Consider the following 21765-nt stretch of genomic DNA (forward strand, 5'->3'; position numbering starts at 1 on the left):
TTTTCCAGTAAAGATGACTTCCACGATGAGAAGGGCACATAGAGATGAATTAGTCTTGTAGGCAGTGGTACAGAAGTTCCAGTAGAAACAGTGTAGATGGGGGCCAGACATTCACCCGGACCAAGCCCTTGTTCTGAGCTGCTGCTTGGTTGATGGAAAGTGGCAGTCTGAGCTCTGCAGCTCCACAAGGCAATATTACAGGTTCCAGCAGCTTGCGGGTGGGGGGTGCGTATTATGTGATATGACTCCTACTTCTCCACCTTGCTTTGGACAAAGGATGAATATTCCTTTGTCTGGATTCTTGAGATAGTTAATGTTTCAATCATTAATGATTTCAACAGAGGTTTCAGGGTACTTTGTCCTCACAGATTGATAATCTCCGTTGGCCAGGGGTCTGGCATTAGAAATGTAAATAGCCTTTATACAATTCCCTGGGATTTAACCTGTGCAGCCACAGGGGTTAATTAGCACCTCACTAGAGAAAGCAAGGTGGCTGCAGTTCTGAATGCCAGGAAGTTCCTTTTGTTGGAGTCATAGCCAGTCATGGCTTCAGTCATTTTAAAGCCTTTGTCCAGTTTTTAAATATAATTTTATAAATTAACCAGGATGATGTATAGATATTTTATAAAAGCATAGTGAAGTCTTAGCTCCAGGCCATCTCATTATTACATAGACCTTTGAAACTGAAAATTTTAGTTATTATGGGTAGTCTAATACCCCAGTGAAGGCTAAACAATATAATTAATGTAATATAATTGAACCTTTGTCAAATACTCCTTTGAAGTGCTTCAGGATTACATTTCATTAAAGCCCTTATATATATGCATGTTGTTGTTGTAGTCCTTGGCCCAGCTTGTAACCAAGATGGGACTATAACGAAGGTAAATTACACCCTTATTTTGGTAGTGCAGCAAGGCTTTTCAGCATACCAATAGCCAATGGTTAAATCAGAGGATGTGTTAAGAAAGGTGATTTGGTTAACCTTCATAATCAGGGTATTTTGGAACATTTTTAAAGCTGAAGCATTCAGAGAAAGACACCTTTATAGGAGCCTGTTGGTGCCGTATATTTATAGCACCACTGCGATCTAGAATCTGATGTCCAGGCTGAATCCGTTGCGGTGCTGAGGGAATGCCACATAGTCAGAGATGTCAACCTTCAGATGAGGCATTAAAACAGAGTCTGTCTGCAGCAGTCATTCAGGTGAATTTTTAAAGTTACCACAACACAATTTAAGGAAGACAAGAGAGTTTGTCAATTGTCCTGGCTTTTATTTTGATCTGAATACTGATTCAGCTGTGATACTGTTCCCATCCAACCTCCTTGAATGCATTTCCACGTCAGATCGACTGAGAGACATCAGTAAAGGCTGAGCTTTCCTTTGTTAACATAGGTCAAATATAATATCCCAAGTGCTGTCTTGGCAAGAACGGGGGGTCAAATCAGGAAACCTTCCTGGTTGGAATGACTCCGCTGAGCCATCAATCCTAATGAAGTGATGCTTCTAATGAACAGTTCCCAGGCGCTCGCCGTAAAGGTTCCCATGTGAACACGGCTATTTGGTTGAGGTACCAGGAGGCTAGCAGATCCCTATATCTCAGCAAGGAGTCTGAGTCTTCAGGAATGGAGGAAAGAAATTGGCCAAGAAAACCTCGTTTTGCATATCATCACTGATGAAATCATCTTGAATGAGCAGTAGGACTTTGCATGATGTTTGTGTAAGTAATACACATCAATATGTTTTGTTCTTTTCAGGTGTTTGTAGTGTGTTTCACAGTCTTTGGAGGCCTCGTGGCATTTAACTACAATCGTGATCTGAATGTTTGGGTTATCCCACTTATAATGGTGTCCTTTTTTGCCTATTTGGTGGCACATTGCTTCTTGTCAGTGTTTGAAATGGTGCTGGATGTCTTGTTTATGTGTTATGCTGTTGACCTGGCAACTAATGATGGGTCAGCGGAAAAACCCTACTTCATGGACAAGGAGTTAATGGTGAGTATTAAAGACTCATTAATTTCTACTACCTCATTTTCTAATAAGTGAAAGTGGGGTTGGTTGGGGGGGTGGTGGTTTACATTGTGGCACCTCTGTATGCAAACATTAACTTGCTATTCAATATGTATTAGCAAATTTAACATAATAGATGTTGCACTTTGTACACTAGACACTTTCCTAATCCTTGAGAGTTCAGGAATGCCCAAGTGTAATTTCATGGTATGATGCTTCACCTCAACAACTTGAAATCTCATGGATTTTTAATAAGTGCAACAAATAAGTTACCTCTTACTCTCCTTGGAGTTCCTTCCAGATGAGTATATTAAGAATCAATGATACATTGGACCATCTGTGTGCGTAAACACTGACTTATTACTTCAATAACTTTAAGAAGCAGACATAGTAACTGTGTCTTGAACTGCTATTAATTACCAGCATTTATCTGTAGCTCACGCTCATCACTTTGAGAAATACTCTGGGGCAAGGCAACCTCACTTGCTCTTTATTAAATATTTGATCTGCGCTCCACAAGGATAGTCCTCAGGACCTCAAAATTAGTCTGCTCCAAGGGGGGGAAGAGGTGTTGGGGCTGGAGACCTACTTAGTAATTGACAGTAGCTGCATTGGCATGTATGTATGTGTGTGTGAAAGAGTGAGTACGCACATGGATCATGTGCTGTCATTACAATTACAGGTTCTATTTTTAATTTTATAATAAAATTATAGAATTTATAATTCTATAATAGAAGGATAGAATAATGCTTATGTATGAATTATCGAAAGAACTCAGCACATTTTTTAAAAATGTTGTTGCTGTTTTCTAGAAATTTATGGGCAAAAGCAATCAAAAGCCCAAGAGGACCAGTCAAAGTGACAAATCAAACCTGGAAAATAACCCAAACACAGAACTACTGCCAATGGTGAGTGTGTCAAACTGCATCAGCAGTAAGAGTATGTCAAATTGCTGCACTGGCATTTCCGTTCCATATCCGTCTCTTACATGGTGGATTCTGTCTATTTAAAATATTGCATAACAGGTGGATATAATTTTCTGTTACCAAGCAGCAGATGCATTTCCTGAGTTCTTGGTTAAGTTTATAGATACGCCATAATATGTAAAGCCTGGGTAAGTTTGCAATAGAAAATGCAGTATTTAAATGGGTGATTTGAAGGGAGCAGCACAGCTCATTCAATCTATAAAGGATGAAACTTTCCATCTATGTTAGCAATATCCTCTAAAAGTAAAGCAAGTTCAACAACGTGCATTTATATAGCACCTTTCCTCTTGGAGATGGATGTACTATTCAACTATGTTAAACAGAGAGGTCAAGAAGGTATAATGAACCACAGTTACAGTCCTAAGATGTGTAGCTGGTGACTTCAGCAACAGCAGTCTGAAGGGACTTAAACAGTCAATCATGATGATGTGGCATTGAACTGGGTGGCAGTGGCACAAAGACCTGAGAAAACAGGGAGGTTAGACATGGGCTGGAAAGGCTGAGAGTGGGCTTTGAGGAGAATGGGAATGGTGGCTATCCAAGGGGAAACCAATTTCAATGTTAGCAAGCTTTAGGGCACAAAGAATCTGGATTTGGGTTTCAGTGAAGAAGATCCTGACAGGAGTACGAAGTACACATGCAAGGAGTTAAGAGTTTAAAAATGTCAGAGGGGATTAGGAATAAGGAAAGGAGTGTCTGGGGGAAAAAAATACATAAGCCCCTCACACTTTCTGTTGCTGGTGAAGATGGAGGAGGTCAGGTGGAAAAGATTTGTTGTTTAGGATTCTGGGATTGTTCTCGATCTCCAGGATGACTCTCAGTAGTGAGATCCATATTATTGTTAGAGAAAGGTAAAGCCAAATCTGATTGTGAGCTACCAGGCTAATAAAGTTCCAGGTGTACTCAAGTCTGCAGCCCTCGGACTTCAAGGTGAGAAAAGTTCCATGAGGGGTGGGGGGCTTAACCATCAGTGGATAAAAGGTATTGAAGACAGAAGCAGGGGTACTGTTAAACAGTTGAAAAGCATTAAACAAGTTATGCAGCAAAAATGCTATGTAGCACAGCCAAGATTTTCTGGTCACTGGTCTGTAATTTGCCTGTCCATTAAAATGAATGGAAGGAAATCATAACAAAAACGAAAATAGCTGGAAAAACTCAGCAGGTCTGACAGCATCTGCGGAGAGGAACACGGTTAACGTTTCGAGTCCGTATGACTCTTCAACAGAACTAAGGAAAAATAGAAAAGAGGTGAAATATAAGCTGGTTGAGGGGGGTGGGACAGGTAGAGTTGGATAGAGGGCCAGTAATAGGTGGAGGCAAAGAAATGATTGCCAAAGATGTCATAGACAAAAGGACAAAGGGGTGTTGACGACGATGATATTAGTTAAGGAATGTGTTAATGGTGACATTAAGGGTAGAAAGCAGGACAAGCAAGTGACAGATAGCCCTAGTGGGGGTGGGGTGGGGGGAAGGGATCGAAATAGGCTAAAAGGTGGAGATAAAACGATAGATGGAAATAAATTTAAAAATAATGGAAATGGGTGGGAAAAGAAAAATATATTTTAAAAATTATAAATTATTGGAAAAAGGTGGATCGGAAAAGGGGTGGGGATGGAGGAGAGAGTTCACAATCTGAAGTTGTTGAACTCAATGTTCAGTCCGGAAGGCTGTAAAGTGCCTAGTCGGAAGATGAGGTGCTGTTCCTCCAGTTTGCGTTGAGCTTCACTGGAACAATGCAGCAGGCCAAGGACGGTCATGTGGGCATGAGAACAGGGTGGTGTGTTGAAATGGCAAGCGACAGGGAGGTCTGGGTCATGCTTGCGGACAGACCGAAGGTGTTCCGCAAAGCGGTCACCCAATCTGCGTTTGGTCTCTCCAATGTAGAGGAAACCGCATTGGGAGCAACGAATGCAGTAGACTAAATTGAGGGAAGTGCAAGTGAAATGCTGCTTCACCTGAAAGGAGTGTTTGGGCCCTTGGACGGTGAGGAGGGGGAAGTAAAGGGGCAGGTGTTGCACCTTCTGCGGTTGCATGGGAAGGTGCCATGGGAGGGGGTTGAGGTATAGGGGGTGATGGAGGAGTGGACCAGGGTGTCCTGGAGGTGGGGGGGATGGTGAAGGGAAGATGTGTTTGGTGGTGGCATCATGCTGGAGTTGGCGGAAATGGCAGAGGATGATCCTTTGAATGCGGAGGCTGGTGGGGTGATAAGTGAGGACAAGGGGGACGCTATCATGGTTCTGGGAGGGAGAGGAAGGTGTGAGGGCGGATGCGTGGGAGATGGGCTGGACACGGCTCAGGGCCCTATCAACCACCGTGGGTGGAAAAACCTCGGTTAAGGAAGAAGGAAGACATGTCAGAGGAACTTTTTTGGAAAGTAGCATCATAAGAACAGATGTGACGGAGGCGAAGAAACTGAGAGAATGGAATAGAGTCCTTACAGGAAGCGGGGTGTGAGGAGCTGTAGTCGAGGTAGCTGTGGGAGTCGGTGGGCTTGTAATGAATATTGGTGGACAGTCTATCACCAGAAATTGAGACCGAGGTCAGGTAAGGGAAGGGAAGTGTCAGAGATGGACCATGTGAAAATGATGGGTGGAAATTGGAAGCAAAATTAATAAATTTTTCCAGGTCCAGACGAGAGCATGAAGCAGCACCGAAGCAGTCATCGATGTACCGGAGAAAGAGTTGTGGGAGGAAATCATAGTTGGTGACAAGTAAAAAAAAAAACCAGTAACTTGTCAGATCATATCCCAAACATTTTAACATGTTTATTTGGCATAAATATTTTATACTGTAGTTTTGTCAAAACATAGATCAATACAGCTCACCTACAGAATTAAAATTGCAATGTAATTCTTTCCGCAGGGCACAAATACAGCATGATGGGGGCTCCAGTGAACTGAGTATCAACATTCCAACAATCCTTTCTCATTTGATTACTGCAAGCCAAGTGGAGAGCTGAGCCCTACTATCAATTTAGCCTGAGTTGTCTGGTCCACACAGATCCACTTTGAGTAATCCTTTTTCTTAAGAAATGTTTTATTGTTGTTCGGTCTCCCATCAGGATGAGCACTTGGCATGTCATAACATTCAAGGCTATGGGCCAAGTGCTGGTAAATAGGATTAGGTAGGTAGGTCAGGTGTTTCCCACGTGTCGGTGCAGACTCGATGGGCCGAAGGGCCTCTTCTGCACTGTGATTCTGTGATCATACACTGGGATCTCATTACCGTGATACCAATATCCATTCAGAAGTGGATTTGTCAGTAACGGAGGGGCCTTATGTTAGTTCTGCCCACACATTTAACACGAATATTCAGTTTTACAAGATGAAACATACAATGATATTAGCTCTAGGCTGGGTCTAAAAGTTTCTCCAAATGGCTGCTAGCTCCCTTGCTAATGATTGAAGAGAGTTTAAATGCTGCCATCCATGTTTCAGGGCAGATGAATATATTCACTGAAATTTTCAGAATATATTTAAAATGTGCCATTAATTGAGTTCTGATTATCTTACTGGAGGGTTGTAAAATGTTAACTAATTCTCTATTGTAAATACTACCAGAACTTGAATAGTCCTATTAAATTAAATACCTAAACACCAATGCTAATCACTATTCATTTTAGAATTTTTTTGAGATTAGAGCTTCTAACCTCTTTAAAAATAATCATTTAACAGTTTTATTTATTAAATCTTTATCTGTAATATTATGATGTACTGTAGTGGACCCTCTTTACTTACTGATCCCTTCTACTGAAGCCCACCCCAGCTCTGCTCTATTGATAGAAGCATGCTGTCCCCTGCTGTACTTTATTTTTTTTTTAAAAAGGGTGAAGAAATAAAAAGCAGGCACCATAAAAGTGGCTGTGAAGTTGTCAGATTGCCATAAGAATCAATGTGGTTCACTAATGGCCTTTAAAAGGAAGGAAACCTGCCATCCTTTCCTACTCTGGACCATATGCGATTCCAGACCCACACCACTTGGTTTGATCCTTAACTGCCCTCTTAAGTCACTCAACTCTACGTAGCTGCTGCAGAGGAAAACGCAACAGTTCTAAAGGAGCAGGCACACTCCCACCTTAGGGCAAGCAGGGACTGGCAATAAATCCCAAACTCACTAGTGATGCCCACAGCTAGGGAATGGAATAGAACCCTGTGGATCTAGATAAAGTATGCTGACCTGTCAGAGAATTCCATAGGCATTACCTTCAAATAAACGGTTAACTTTGAGTCTTCTGCTGCTGGTTGGCTTCATTTGCTGGCAGCAATCATCAGAAATGCAGGCACACCTTACCTGGTTTCATGTGAGCCAGCATTGCAAGCTTGAGTATTTGGAATGTGCCGCACAGCAACATCCATTTGTGAAATGATCCCAATCTTAACCCACTTTGCTCTCTACCATTCTTCCCATTAATAAGACTGCCTTAGTAGGTAGATAGGTCATGGTGGGAGGAAACTCATGTGGAGCCCAAGCAACAGCCAGACCTGCTGGGCAAAATGGCATGTTTCTGTATTGTAAATTCTATGTAGCACAAGCGCAAACCTGATGAAAAATCTCCTAACTGGGCCTAAAGTAAACAAAATGAATATTACATTTGCTGTAGATGTAGAATGACAATGTTGAAAGGTGTCCCTGGTAAGAAAGGTGCATCCACTGCCATTAGTTCTAATACTTAAGACACTGAAGTTTTATTTTAAAAATTGCTCCTTTTTGATAGTCTACATTACAAATATTTCACTTACCAAGCACCAAGAGTTTACTTTGATGGGGGTCACTTCACTCAATCTAAGTTTTGTTTTTGGTTTGAGAAAACAAGGGTCAAGTTTGAACTATTTTGTATAGATTGTAATTAAGATTTTGCATTTTAACAGGTGAAGCCATGGGGTAAGCCTCTCCTTCGAAGCACATTAGGACAAATTTTACAAGGGAGTTGTTTTAAAAAATGTAAAATAGTATCAACTCTAAAAGTTACTTGACAGGGTGAATCTATTTTTGGTATCCTGTTACAGAATAGGGCACACTTTTTTTAAAAAAAACCGATGTTTTTACTATGTTAAATCTCATTGTAAAGTTAAAAATTTGGACATTAAAAGTTTTGTCATCATTTAACTGGGTGAATTGGAAACTTCTAGAATTTATGTACATGTGCCAGCAACACCAAAATTGATCTGTTGGCAATTGTGAGGACTGCATGTGGTAATTATCCTGTATATGACATATTGGGTGAACTTTTCAGTGGAATATCTGGCACTGCTTTTAAAACAGGTTGATCTTAACCACACCAAGAATTACTTGTAATCTGAATTTAATACTATCCATGAAAAATTAAATAGATTTCATCACTTTGATTCTCTAGTGGAACCCCAACCTCCATTGACATGTACATGATTTCCAACTTATATTCCCTTGAAAAACATGGTGTGTAAAAAGTTAGTATTCGTTTGAAAACAAGGAACTAGCTAGAAGACATCCTTATCCTCTCACTACTGTTAGTCATCACCTGTGGTATCAAGATTATTGCAGCAGTGCTGGTTCTGTACTCTAACATTTATTTACACGACCTTTTCTATTCTTGATAACCTCTAGCACTTACAACACAAGGCAGTTGTCCTGGCTATGCCCAAAAGAGTGACATGGCAGAAAAAAAACACTAGCTGACAGCAGAGGAAGAGGAGCAGAGGAACAGTGCAAGAGTAAAGAAAATAACATGCCTTTATATAGTCTTTCACAACCTTAGGACATCCTAAAGTACTTCTTCACAGCCAATGAAGTGAAGTCACTAACGTAGGAATCCATATGCATTTAAAAATAGGACTTTGTTCCAGTTAGAAACAGCAATGGCTTGGAGCTCAGCTGTTAACAATTGATGCATTGTTTAGCTTCATTACTTCTAGATCGGAAAGAAAATGGAACTCTTAATTTTACCACTTCTGTAAGCTATATAATGGAGTTGGCTGGCTCCCAACTATTGAGCTGTAACAATGCCTTACTGTGCTACAGAACTTGAAGCACAAATACAACTACGAAAATAACCAGCTACAGAATGCAAGGTCTTAATTAAAATGCCAATACCTGATTTTGGAAAGATTCTGTTGGTCCTGACCATTTAAAATTCCTGCATGCAGTTTTAAATGACAACCAATAAAACAAAGTGACAAAGTTTTGAAAAATATTTTTCAAAAAATAAAATTCACGAGATTTTCATTATGCAAGCTAAAAAAAATCCAGTGTATGATTCCAACAGCTGCTTTCATCACCAAATTATCACCATACTTACTGTGTTTAGATAAAAAGAGATTTGCATTAAAACACTGCATTAGTTGGGGAGAATTATCTATTATTCCCTGGCTGGAATAGAAGTTTAAGTATGTTGTTCCTTCTTTACCCATTGTAAGCGCACTATTTTTGTAGTAGACAACAGTATGATTAAATTGGGAAACTAATGAGTATACTACATAGTATTCAGTTCCATCTGCAACTCCTCAGATAATGAAGCAATCTATGCCTGCACATAGCAACTTTCAAGACTGGGCTGATAATTAGTGATAGGCTCCAACAAGCGAATCTAGCTAACCCTTTAGATTCAACAGCATTACTATGGTCACTCTCCATCAATATCTTAGGGTCACCACTGACCACAAACGTAACTGGAGCAGCCATAAGGACTACAGCAGATCAGAGGCTGGGTATTGTGGCAAATCACCCCTCACTCCCAAGCTCGTTCACCATCCACAAGCTGGGAGTATGGTGGAATACTCTCCACTCGTCTAGAGGAGTGCAGCTCCAACAACACCGAAGCTCAACACAATCCAGGACAAAGCAACCCATCAATTAGGGATGGGCAATAAATACTGACTTTGCAAAGTACACCTACGTACATCCCATGAAAGAATTAAAACAAAAACAGGACATATATTTAGTTTCACTTGAATAAAACAAATTAAGTGTTACATAGGAATTATGATACAGAAGCAGATCATTCAGTCCAACCAGTGCAATATGGAGTTCAGCGTCAACCTAAACAGCAGTCCCTAATCCCTTGTGCCTGCTGTTGCCATTTCCCTTCAGTCACCTCACAACTTGTGTTAACATGGTTTCTATTTCAATCACCAACTCCAACTGCGCATTTCGCAGCCTCACAAAGCAGTTCCAACCCAACTACTGAAAAGGTTTGGCTCGATCTACATTGATCCATCCATTTTTAAAGAAGCTTTTAACACCCCAAAATCTGGACTACTCCAACAAAAAAGAGCCAAGTTTTTCTTCACACTTGTATTCCCTCATCCCAGACAGCAATCCATTGAATCTACATCGTATCCTCTCCAAAGTCTCAATATCCTTCCTATAGTGTGCAGTGCAATACTGCACACAATATTCTAACATGTTAAGGTGATTGGGTGGAAGATGGTACTGCAGTTAGACTTGATGACACTATGAATGTGAATGTGTTTTAGTTACGTTCCATATCCTGTTATGAGTATAGCCTGTTTATCTACAAACATAGGCATAAGTTCTTTGCTCTTATAATTTTAGTACAAAATTAAACCAACTGAGAACCAATAGTTGCTTTAGTAATGGTGAAAACTGAGTGCTTGACCAATACTTAATATTTAAATAGTCTCTGTCACAAAAGATTGTCAATTAGCTTACAAAAAGACTTGGGTTTTCTCAGTAAGGATGTATCCACACTGCAGTTCGAGACCAGTGACTGCATTCAAAAGTTCCAGCTAGGCACAGCTTCATTTAGCATGGCTGGCTGCAAACGTCTCACCCAGGAGATAAGCTGTGTGCATGCCTGGGTAGACAGGACAGAGTTCTCTCCTAAAAGTTAAAAACATAGGCCCAGATCTTCCGATCTCTGGAGAGTCAGACACCGGACATACCCCAGAAGATGCGCTATAGACCCCTCAGAATTCCGAATGCATGGCAATTGACCGGAAATTGTGATGGCCAATTGCCCAATGGGCAATTCCCCTGCTCCCCCAGAAGTTAGAGTCAGAGACTTGATGATTTTAACTTGCCAGCATACTTACCTAAGAAAAAAAACTAGTCTAACAGAGGTAACTATACAACTGCCACCACCCCCACCAAATAACTCATCTGACCCCCGTGACCAGGTTAGCCCCCAGCACCCAACTTGACCCTACCGCCCCCTACCTACTCATGCACCCACCACCCTGCCCCCTTACACACCTTACCCACAAAATCTCTCCCTAGCTGTTTTCAAAGATGCGTTGGGACATTTAAGCTGTGTTTAATCGGAACACGGCAGCTAGTGCTGCAATAAAAAAGGAGGCATGTCTTCTGCACAGATTCTCTCCACTGTTCCTTATGAGGTTTGCTGCACTGGGTCGGATGTGAAGGATCCTCCATCAGAAGACTGCCCTGAAATAATTGCTGGAAGGGTGCATTTTTTGTCTGATCATGGTCGGAAATGGGGCTTCCAATCCAAATTGGAAGATCTGGGCCAGTAAGTTTAGAAAACAGGAAGATGGTCCTGATTATTTAAATGTTCAAATAGAACATAAGAAATAGGGACATACCGGGGTTATATGGCTCCTCAAACGTGCTCTGCCATTCAAGATCATGGCTTGTCAGCTCATGACCACAACTCCACTTTCCTGCCAGTCCCCCATAACCCTCGACTCCCTTGTCGATCAAAACTCTAACTCAACCTCTACCAAATGACCCAGTCTTCCCTGGGGTAGAGAATAAGATCCTGGAGAGGAAATTCCTCATCTGTCTTTAATGGGCAGCCCCTTGTTCTGAAACTATGCCCCCTAGCTCTAGATTCTCCCTCAAGAGGAAACAACCTCAGCATCTAACCTGTCAAGCCTCCTCAGAATCTAATGCTTCAATAGGATCACCTCCCTCCATTGAGTATAGGCTGAACATGTTCAACTTTTCCTCACTGGAGGCAGTTCAGAGAAGGCGCAATGAAAATATATCCCTCCTTAAATAAGGAGACCAAAACTGAATGCAATACAGATGTGGTCTCATCAATGCCCAGTACAGTTGTGGCAAGACTTTCCTACTTTTATAGTCAATTAGGTGGATAGACTATCAAGCATTTTAAAAATCAGATATGACACAGCACTGGATTTACCATCCATATTGTGTCAAAGCCTACCCACTTCTAGGGAGTGTCTCTATATTTTCCTCTGGAGTCAGATTGGATCCCATTTTCTTACAGGGCAGTTACATTACCAGTGCAATGTTCGTGCCAATGTTAAATTGCTTTGCACTGATAAATTTTCCAATGAACCCAAACAATTTTATTTTCCACTAAATGGGGTGCCGTTGTGATTTTAGACTGTAGTAATTCCGGCTTGTACTGGCCAACAGCTACTCACCAGTATAAAATGCGGAACTGGTTGAAATATGTAGTAATGATTTATATTTGCATTTAATTCCAAATCAAAATCCCTCCTGCTCCTGAGGCCCAACATACATGCCTCTATGTGGGGTAACCACTGCTCAGTAAGAACTGTGTAGTACAGAAGTAATTCTTGAGGCACTGACATTTTAAAGCACGATTTTCTTAACCTTTGAACACAGTCCCAACCCACTGCTGTTCCTGACAATAAAACATGAAAGTGAATCCAATTTTATTTAGAAATAGATTGGAAACATTTTAGATTCAATATTCTGGTTTTTAAGGGATGGATCACAGCGATGAATTGAGAGATTCACTTCAGCAATCAAATCGGCAACTGATTTAGCAATTACTGCAAAAATCAATCTTGATTACGTTGTAATAAAAGGTTGCTTTACACTTTTTTTTTAAATAACAAGAGCATTGTGTGGATCAGCTGCACTAAGTAAATTGGAATTTGCACAGAAACAGATCATTCACTTTTGAATGAATCAAATCTAAACAATTGTTATAAAGCATTTTAACATGGAAAAATGTACCCGAGGCATGGACAACAACAAAAAGATACAAGCCAAAAAAAAAAGGAATGGACAATCATCACTTTGTGGACATGTTGTGTCTATAACAATTTTTATTCACAAAAATGAACCATACACAAAGACATTTATGCCAAAGAAAATGGCAATAAATACAAAAATGAGGAGAGAATTCCTACATGGATAAAATATGGCACATAAGTAAAATACATTTAATCTAGAGCAAAAATGGATAAAAGCACTGCATTTTGTAAAGTCCCTTTTTAGTACAGATATTTATTCAATCGTTTCAGTCACTTCATTTGGTTAATGTAATGAAAAGAATGATTTCAGTTTTCAATCACAAGTTTTTGCCTCTTTGCACATACAACATCCCCAATAATTCTAAACAATGCATTACATCAAAGTGTATTGTTTTAAACTTATTACCCTACATATTGCATAACTAGTTTCATTGTTTTAACAGTTCAGGATGTAAAGGTTTAAGGCATGGTTGACTATTTAAGATTTGTGCCCCAGTACTTTCGCTTTGGGCCCCATAACACAGTAATGTGGAACTGCCCCTTTTCTTACTTGTAGCTGTCGTGGGCCATTTCATTTCTAACCTTAGAAGAGCCGTTATCCAGGAATAAGGTTTCTTCATAGTTTTGTGTTCACTTTAGGTTGTGTATTTGAAAAGGCATTGGTTCCATACAAAATGGTTATGAAAGTTAGAACAAAAATCTTAAGACTAAAGGATATGACAACTGGCTAGCTGTAGATGCACATTTACACTGGTTTCAGCTCTTAACATTTGTCACTACATCATAGCTGACAGCAACTTGGTGCGGCAAACATGCGTTGTGTTTGTTTAAAGAAAAATACCAAGTCCTATTTTAGCAATATTTCTGGCAGCCTCCCAAAATCCAATCAACCATGCTATGTGAGAAGGAGGCAATTAAAGTCAAAAACAACAACTTTTAAACGGTGGGAAGGCACCAGGCACAATTTCTAAAAATGTTTTTCGTTTATTTTTCTTTCAAGTCAAAGTGAAACTGAATTATCTCCAGTACATAAAAAATGGTAATTACTGCTACCAGCAAGTGGCAATAAAGAATAGAAAAGCAAGACAGCAAAATACTGATTTTATGGATTAGCTGTGCACGGAAAAGGCAGCAATCCAATCTTTTGGACCTTTAAATTCATGGAAGACTGTGTAGCAAAATCAAAGCTGTCTAGCTAGTTCACGAAGGCGTATTGGATCATAATACTGCTCATTAATAATCAACACCATGATCGGAATATTCACCACGGTAATCTCCTTGGTACTCATCCTGATACTCCAGGGGATAGTCGTCAGGGTATTCACCTGGATATTCACCTTGGTAATCTCCATCACTGTATTCTGAACCATTTGTTCCCTGGCTTCCATTGTGGATTATAGGCTCAGTTGGGGTGGCACAATATTTGGAGTCATACACCTGCCGTCCAAGACCATATACAGTCATGCCTGTTTGAGACGCCCCTTTATTAGTGCCCATCTGCAGCGATATAGTCGAAGTGTCACATTTCTCTGTCGACACTTTCTGATCGTAGATGTGCCTTCTGGTACCTGGGGCTGTCATACCAGCCTAGAGAGAGCAGGAGGGGATAGGAATATGCACGTGAACAGAGTTTTAATACAGGTATGAAATGGGTGATAATGTGTGTCTGAAATAGTGACTAACATTTTGGGGAAAAAAAAAGTATGAAAAAGGTGATTGCCAAAACCTGAAACACAACCTCCAGCTTTTATCTAAATCCCAAAGTTAGGTTCATTAAAGGCAGAGTCTTCCACCACCCACTGCTCTTCATAAATGGCTCAATAAAACATTGTACAAAGACTACTGAATATAACCAGGACAAGATGATGAATGTAGGCCACTGTTTGGAGTTCAGGACGGAGCTATATTATATATGTGAGTAATCCACACAAACAGACTGAGCACAGCACCACAGTCACTGGAGTCTGTCACACATTCATTAAAATCCAAGGATTCAAATGTCTTGCAGTGTGGGGAGCCATGATGACTCTTAGGATAGCAGAGCGTGGGAAATTCGAAACTGTTGTTCAAAAGGAGCTGAGAAGTTTGTTAAAAATGCATGCTCCAATCTCAGCAGCCCATTTCTTTGCAGGCACCAAAGAAGCTGGGGTGGGAGGAGAAGATGTGGATCAGGAAAACATGAGGCCCCAGTTAACTGCAAACATCCTAAGCAGCACCGTCAGCCACCTGAGACAGACTGGCCATTGAACAGGTATAGATGTTCACGTCCTGTACGTCCTGTTCACTCACCAGCTGGAGGCCGACTAGGCCATAAAGACTAACTAAATGTTTACAGGTAGATGCCAAGTCCCTTCAGTATCAGTATTTAGTAAACACCCAGATGGCTCCTTTCAGTGAAGGAAAATTAAAGCCATCTCCACAGATTGCCCAATCCATACCATTCACTGGGACATTAAGTTTCTAATGTAACTGTTGTACCACATGACTTGTCCTTCAAAATATCTCAGCTAAGATGACAAATCTAATTAGTTCCACATGTTGCACTCATGTAAACTGCAACTCTGACCATATAGATGAAATCAGGATTTTTTGGGAGGCTAGACGTCAGGCGAGAACTACACATGGATCGTTTTACAGTTTTAAGAATTAGGTTGACTTTCTTCTGCATAACAGAATGCCAACATATCAAGATCCCAGAATATCAAAATATTTAAGAAATATAAGAACATATGAAATAGGAACAGGGGACGACCATTCAGCCCCTCGAGGCTGCTCCAACTTTCAATAAGATCATGGCTGATGATCTTGTGTTTCGATTTCCACGTTCCCATCTAATAATTTGATTTAGCAAACAGCGTTTACATCGCCTTTAGCTGCCCGATTGCTCAAGTCCCAATTTTTCTGCAGACTTTCACCACTCAGTTTAGCTGTAATCAGGACAATGTGTGACGTGAGGTGCTGTGGGCAACCCTATTGATCATGAAGGAAGAAACCAACAGCTCACTGTCCAGATGTGCTTTGCTCCACTGACCTGAACAGTTTAAAATTAGACTGTGAATTCAAGAGCCAGCAAGTGGAGCAAAGCGTGTAAATCCAGCTATTTCCTATATTAGCATGTAACTTCCTGCTTGCTCAGTTGGGTGGCATGGGGAAGTCTCTGGAGCCATCAGGATTTGGAGCTCAGCAGCTTTGCTTTTTTTTAAAAATTACACACTACTTACAGCACTCAGAGCAGTGAAAGATTCTTACTCAGCCTCCAATATCAATGCCATCATCCTTCATCAGAGCCCTTAGTTTTATCATGGGGGAAGCAGGGGAAAGAGTGTGGAACTGATAAGCAGTTGATTATGGGCAGTAACTGAGCAGATTACAGAAAGTTTTGTAACAAAGGGAGGTGGATACACCATACTACTGAAAATTAGTTACCCTTGCATGGGTTTCAGCTGGGAAAGATCACATCTAAGTCTAATTGCAATGTGTTAAGACACACACACTGGATTGCTTACCTGACTGGCACCTTTGTTAGTTCCCATCTGGAGACTTATGGTTGTTTGATCATAAGGTTTCTCGGTGTGAGTCTTCGGATCATAAAGGTGTCTTCTAGTCCCATAGGCAGTCATACCTGCTTGGCTGGCACACTTGTTGGTCCCCATCTGAAATTAAATGAATTTCCTTTACAGCAACATCCAAATGCCAGCTAAGGACAGGTGACCCAATACAAAAGAATACCATCAATTTCTCAGTTGAATTCAGACAGCATTAAATCTGGCTAGTGGCGTTTCAGAAGACCATGGCCAGGATTTAATCAGGCCAAAGGTGGGGGTCTCGCTCACTGATCAGAGAACCAGCAGTGAACACCCCATACTAGTTTCGTGGATGGAATCAAGTACCCTTCAGGCACTTTTAAGTCGCCACCAGCAGGCCTTTCCCGAGGTCCCTGATGGCAAATGTCCCACCCGCTGAGAGCTGCCAGCCAATTTCAGAGGCCGGCACCAGTGGAAGCAGTGGTTGTTGGTGTCAGTGCATTCACCAGAGGTCCAGGTCATCATTGGCCGCAGGCCAAAAGGCGAGCGAGGGCAGCATGAGAATTAGCAAGGGTGGGGGGGGGGGGGGGGGGGGGGGTGGCTTTCAGCAGCTCTCCCCCTGCTTGATGCCAGGTTCCTTGACCAGGCAGAGAGTGATTGACTAGAAAAACTGAGGAAACACATTCTAAATACTGTGCGTTGTAGCGACTGGAAGCCAGAAGCCATCTGATCAGGAAGCCAGTAATAACAACCATTTGACAATTATACCATTTCATGCCAATATCAAATGCAGCTGTCACTCATTCTGTTTACAATATTCTTGTTCCATTTTCAAGAAAATTAGGATTTTATTCCCTGTATCAAGATATAATAATGAAAAACTAAAAAAATAAAATGCAGCAGGTACAAATTAGTTTCATCAACAAAATCAAAATCTCATTTCTAGAATGACCTCAGTCTCCAGTTAACAATTAGTGTTGGGAAGGAGAGAAATACCTCACCAATTGAAAATAATTTGAAAAATAAGTCATGGCTACCTGAAGCCCAATGACACTTTGTCCAGCCTTCAGTTTTTCCTCCTTGAAGTGCCTTTCCTGTTTATCTGCATACTTAACGCCAATATCCATTCTTGTGTGATAGCCTTTAGTTTTTGCCTGTCCAAAAGAAATCAAGTATAGCAACAGTGAATGAAAACCACTGTAACTGAAGGAAACCAACAGTTCAGGCAGTGTTTCCTCTGGAATAAATATAGAAAAGTAACTTACAAAGATTAACAGCAAAACTACACATGGAACACAGAGACTAAATAAAAGCAGGAATGGAGACAAAATGCAATTCTGCAAAAGTAGTTGCCAAGGAACTGCTTTAGAATCTGCAAGTTAATTCCAGCAATCAGAAATATTTCTAGTACGTAAATCAAAATTTACTTGTCTTGGTACAATCAAAATCAATCTTTTGAATTCCCCCCCCAACCGCCCCCCGGTGCTATCTACCACCACATTCCATCTTCAATTTTCAGCACTTAAGGGAGCAATATTGTTGTCTTTGCTAATTTTTCTTAGCAAAAAGAAAACCAAATCCAACTTTTTCATTTAAACCATGAAGGTGAGAATTACATGGCATAAACTTACTTTAAACATTTGCATTCATTTGCTAAAAACAAAATACTGTGGATGTTGGAAATCTGAAATAAAAACAGAAAATGCTGAAAAATCTCAGCAGGTCTTACAGCATCTGTGGAGAGAGAAACATAGTTAACGTTTCGAGTCCATATGACTCTTCTTCAGAGCTAAAGAGAAGTAAAAATGTGCTTAAATTTATACTGTTTAAAGCGGGGTATAGCAGGATAGAAGGTCAGTGATAGGTGGGGCTAAGGAGGGATTGATAAAGATGTTATGGACACAAGACAAAGGGAGTATTAATGGTAGGGGTAAGGACTAAAGGAGGTGCTGATAGTGGCATAAAGAAAGCAAAATGTGAGAGTAGCAGCAGAACAAGGGTCAGCACTCAAAAGAACAACATAGAACAAAACCATGGCTGCTTTTGGGGGTGGGGTGGGGTGGTTGGGGAAAAAGGTGTTAAAAGGATAAAGGAGATAAAAAAAATGAATAAAATAAAAAGCAAATAAGTGTTTACTTATTTTTTATTCATTGTTTTATCCCCCTTTCTATCCTTTTTCCCCCCAACCACCACCCCCTCCCCCCACCCTACCCCCTAAAAGGGCCATCTGTTACTTGTTTCATGTTGTTCTTTCAAAGAGTGCTGACCCTTGTTCTGTTATTCACACATTCTTTCTTACCTTTATGCCACTATCAGCACATCCTTTATCCCTTACCACTAACATGAACACTCCCCCTTTGTCATGTTCATGACATCTTTGTCAATCTCTCCTTAGCCCCCACCTATCACTGACCTTCTATCCTGCTTTACCTGCTCCACCCCCTCCCCAAACAGTATAACATCCACATTTCTACTTCTCTTCGGCTCTGAAGAGTCACATAGACTCAAAATGTTAACTGTTCTCTCTCCACAGATGCTGTCAGACCTGCTGGGTTTTTCCTTTTGTTTTTATTTGCTGCTTCCCTCATCTTACATGGAATTTACAGCACAAACAGGCCAATCTGCCCACCTGATCCATGCTGTTTAATGTTCCATTCAAGCCTCCCTCTCATCCTATTTCATTTACTCTATCTACCCGTCTTTTTTTCCTTTCTGCATTATGTACTCAGCTAGCTTTCCCTTAAAGGCTAAATACTATTTGCCTTAGCTACTACTCCACGTGGTAGCAAATGCCACATTTTAACCACTCTGGTAAAGAAATTTCTCCTGAATTTCCTATTGGATTTATTAATGACTCTCTCATATTTATAACCTTGAGTTTTGGACTCTTCCCCCACTCGAAAATTTCTTCTCTATGTACACTCTACTGAACAGCATCATAATTTGAGAGACCTTTACTAGGTCACTCCTCAGTCATCTTTTCTGGAGACAACAGTCCCAGCCTGCTAAGTTGTTTCTGAATATTATAACCTCATTTCTGGGATCATCCCTGTAAACCTGGTTGGCTCCTTCTGCAGTGTCTCCATCTTTTTTGTAATATGGAGACCAGAACTGTGTACACACAGTGCTTGCATGGATTGCCACCTTGGCATGGTGGAGAGGCCTGTGCTCCAACGATCCCTTGAGCAATGCCGTCGGGAGCTCCTTGCTCCTGACAGGGCTACCCATGGAGGCAAGGTTGGGGTAGTGCCAAGCAAAGTGCAGTCCAAAAAGTCCTCAAAAGGCAGAACAGGCGAAGGAAGACTGTGCGTCTCACCGGCTGTGAAGGCAGTAGGCAGCTGCTGAGAGGTGGTGGTCCCGGTCATCGTGATTTGACATGTCTGACCACCAACCTGTCAAGATCGTGGGGACAATGGTGACCTGCCCCAAGTTGCCCATGTTAAACAAAGTCACACCAGGGTCCATTTGCCAAGGCCTGTGGCGATGGAGAACTGGCAAGGCAGGGCTCTAAACCTGGGAGTCCCTGGTCAAGAACCCACACACAGGCGACAGATGCATGAAGGTGGTTGGACACCTGTGTTGGGACAGAGGTATCTGTGACTGAGCAGTCCCCTTCAGGATACCTTCTGCTCACCCCAAATGGGGGAGGGGCTAGAAAAAGTACCCTAAAAATATGCTGTCCCACCTTCTCCTGGCTGGGGAACCACACCCTGCAGGATCACCAACTTTGTGGTCAAGGAAGGAAAGCTTTGAATTTTGTAACTTGGAATGTTAGAACACGTGGACAATTTCAAGAGTGACCATCTGGAAAGAACTGTGATCATATCACGTGAACTAGCAAATTGACATCACTGCCCTCAGTGAGATCCGCCTTCCTGGGGGCAACTAATGAAACAAGCAGGGCAATGTACCTTCTACTGGAAAAGAAACACTGACAGTGACCCTCGTGCCCATAGGGTTGATTTTTGCCATCTGGAAAAAGGATCCTGGATGCACTGCCAAAATTTCGCAACTTTATAAACCAGAGACTCATGACACTTCACCTATAGCTCAGCTGTAACCAATATGCCACCGTCATCAGCGTCTCTGCCCTGACTCTCGGCTCCAATGAAGATGTTAAGGAAAAGTTCTATTCTGACCTTGATGTCCTCACTGCCATCCCAAAAAGGTAAAACCACGCAGCTGGGAGACTTTAATGCCAGCGTTGGCTGTGACTCTGATGGAGAGGAGCCATTGGATTTTCCCATGCTGCTTTTCCCCCAATGCAAATGGTGCCTTCCTGCTGACAAAGTGTGTGTTCAGCATGGTCTCAGTGTAACAAACACACTCTTTCACCAGAAGAAAAAATACAAAACCAAAGGCATCCTGGATCAAAGCACTGGCACCCTCTGCAACTCACCAGGGATCCTTCGAAAGCACCTGCCAAACCCACGACCTCAACACCTAGAATAACAAGGGCAGCAGATGCATGGGAACATCACCACCTACAAGTGGCCCTCCAAACCACACACCATCCTGACTTGGAATTACAATTGCTGTTCCTGCCCTGTCACTGGGTCAAAATCCTGGAACTTTCTAACAGCACGGTGGGTGTTCCTACACCACATGGACTGCAGCAGTTCAAGAAGTCGGCTCACCACCACCTTCAAGGGCAATTATGGATGGACTAGCCAGCGATGTCCACATCCTGTGAAAGAATAAAAACGTCATTACTTGATCAAAACAATATCTGTGTCTCATGATCCATGTAGGGGACTGATACCTGCAGACAGGTCGACTTGTTCAATAGGTGTTAAACCTCCACCCAGCACCAAGACATCAAGAACTAAAAGTCCAAGAGGAAGACGGTCAGGCTGCTTGATCAAAAGGGAGGAGCTCCAAGTGCAGCTGACAGCCAATTTGGAAAATCTTCACACACCCAACTCAATTTCAGAAGTGGGATCAAATAAAGTCAGCTGTATTAGACTCGTGTCCAGACTATTAGGTTCAAGCATCTTCATCATCAGGACTGTTCCACAAAAATTATGCAGAAACATGTGACCACCTGGAAGAAAAACAAGCAGCCTTCATCACCTGGCAAAACAATCCCAAGTCAAGAAAGTAGCATGCCAACAGCTCATGGCTGACACCCAAAGACAAATCTGGAAGATAAAGGGCATATGCCAGGAAGAGAAAAAAAGAGATCAAAAGATACACCGACTGTCATGATATGTGAACATTTTTTTAAAAAAAACACCAGGGCCAACTGCAGACCAAGGTCAAATGAACAAATTCCCCTTCTCTCAAGGGTGTCTCTCCTCTTAAAGATAACAATGC

The 21765-nt window shown here is 41.5% G+C and overlaps 2 protein-coding genes across 5 annotated transcripts in view; one reads left to right on the forward strand and one right to left on the reverse strand.

The window, feature by feature from the left end:
* Positions 1-6005, forward strand: part of LOC144692229 (choline transporter-like protein 3) — a 97366-nt gene extending 91361 nt beyond the window's left edge. For 3 of the 4 annotated variants that reach the window (XM_078560813.1, XM_078560815.1, XM_078560814.1), the window contains 3 exons: positions 1756-1992; positions 2820-2915; positions 5856-6005. In XM_078560813.1, the coding sequence (XP_078416939.1) occupies positions 1756-1992; positions 2820-2915; positions 5856-5873 (351 nt within the window). In that variant the 3' untranslated portion in view covers positions 5874-6005. The remainder of the gene's footprint in view (positions 1-1755; positions 1993-2819; positions 2916-5855) is intronic. The other variant, XM_078560816.1, reaches the window with a different exon arrangement.
* A 6972-nt stretch (positions 6006-12977) lies between these two features.
* LOC144692232 (calponin-3-like) overlaps positions 12978-21765 on the reverse strand; it is a 62043-nt gene continuing 53255 nt past the window's right edge. Inside the window, exons 5-7 of the mRNA XM_078560820.1 lie at positions 17487-17603; positions 16432-16578; positions 12978-14512 (exon numbers count right to left, since the gene is read on the reverse strand). Coding sequence (XP_078416946.1) covers positions 14159-14512; positions 16432-16578; positions 17487-17603 — 618 coding nt within the window. The 3' untranslated portion in view covers positions 12978-14158. The remainder of the gene's footprint in view (positions 14513-16431; positions 16579-17486; positions 17604-21765) is intronic.

This window comes from Cetorhinus maximus, chromosome 17 (genome assembly GCF_964194155.1).
Source record: "Cetorhinus maximus chromosome 17, sCetMax3.hap1.1, whole genome shotgun sequence".
In the NCBI taxonomy this organism is placed as follows: Eukaryota; Metazoa; Chordata; class Chondrichthyes; order Lamniformes; family Cetorhinidae; genus Cetorhinus; species Cetorhinus maximus.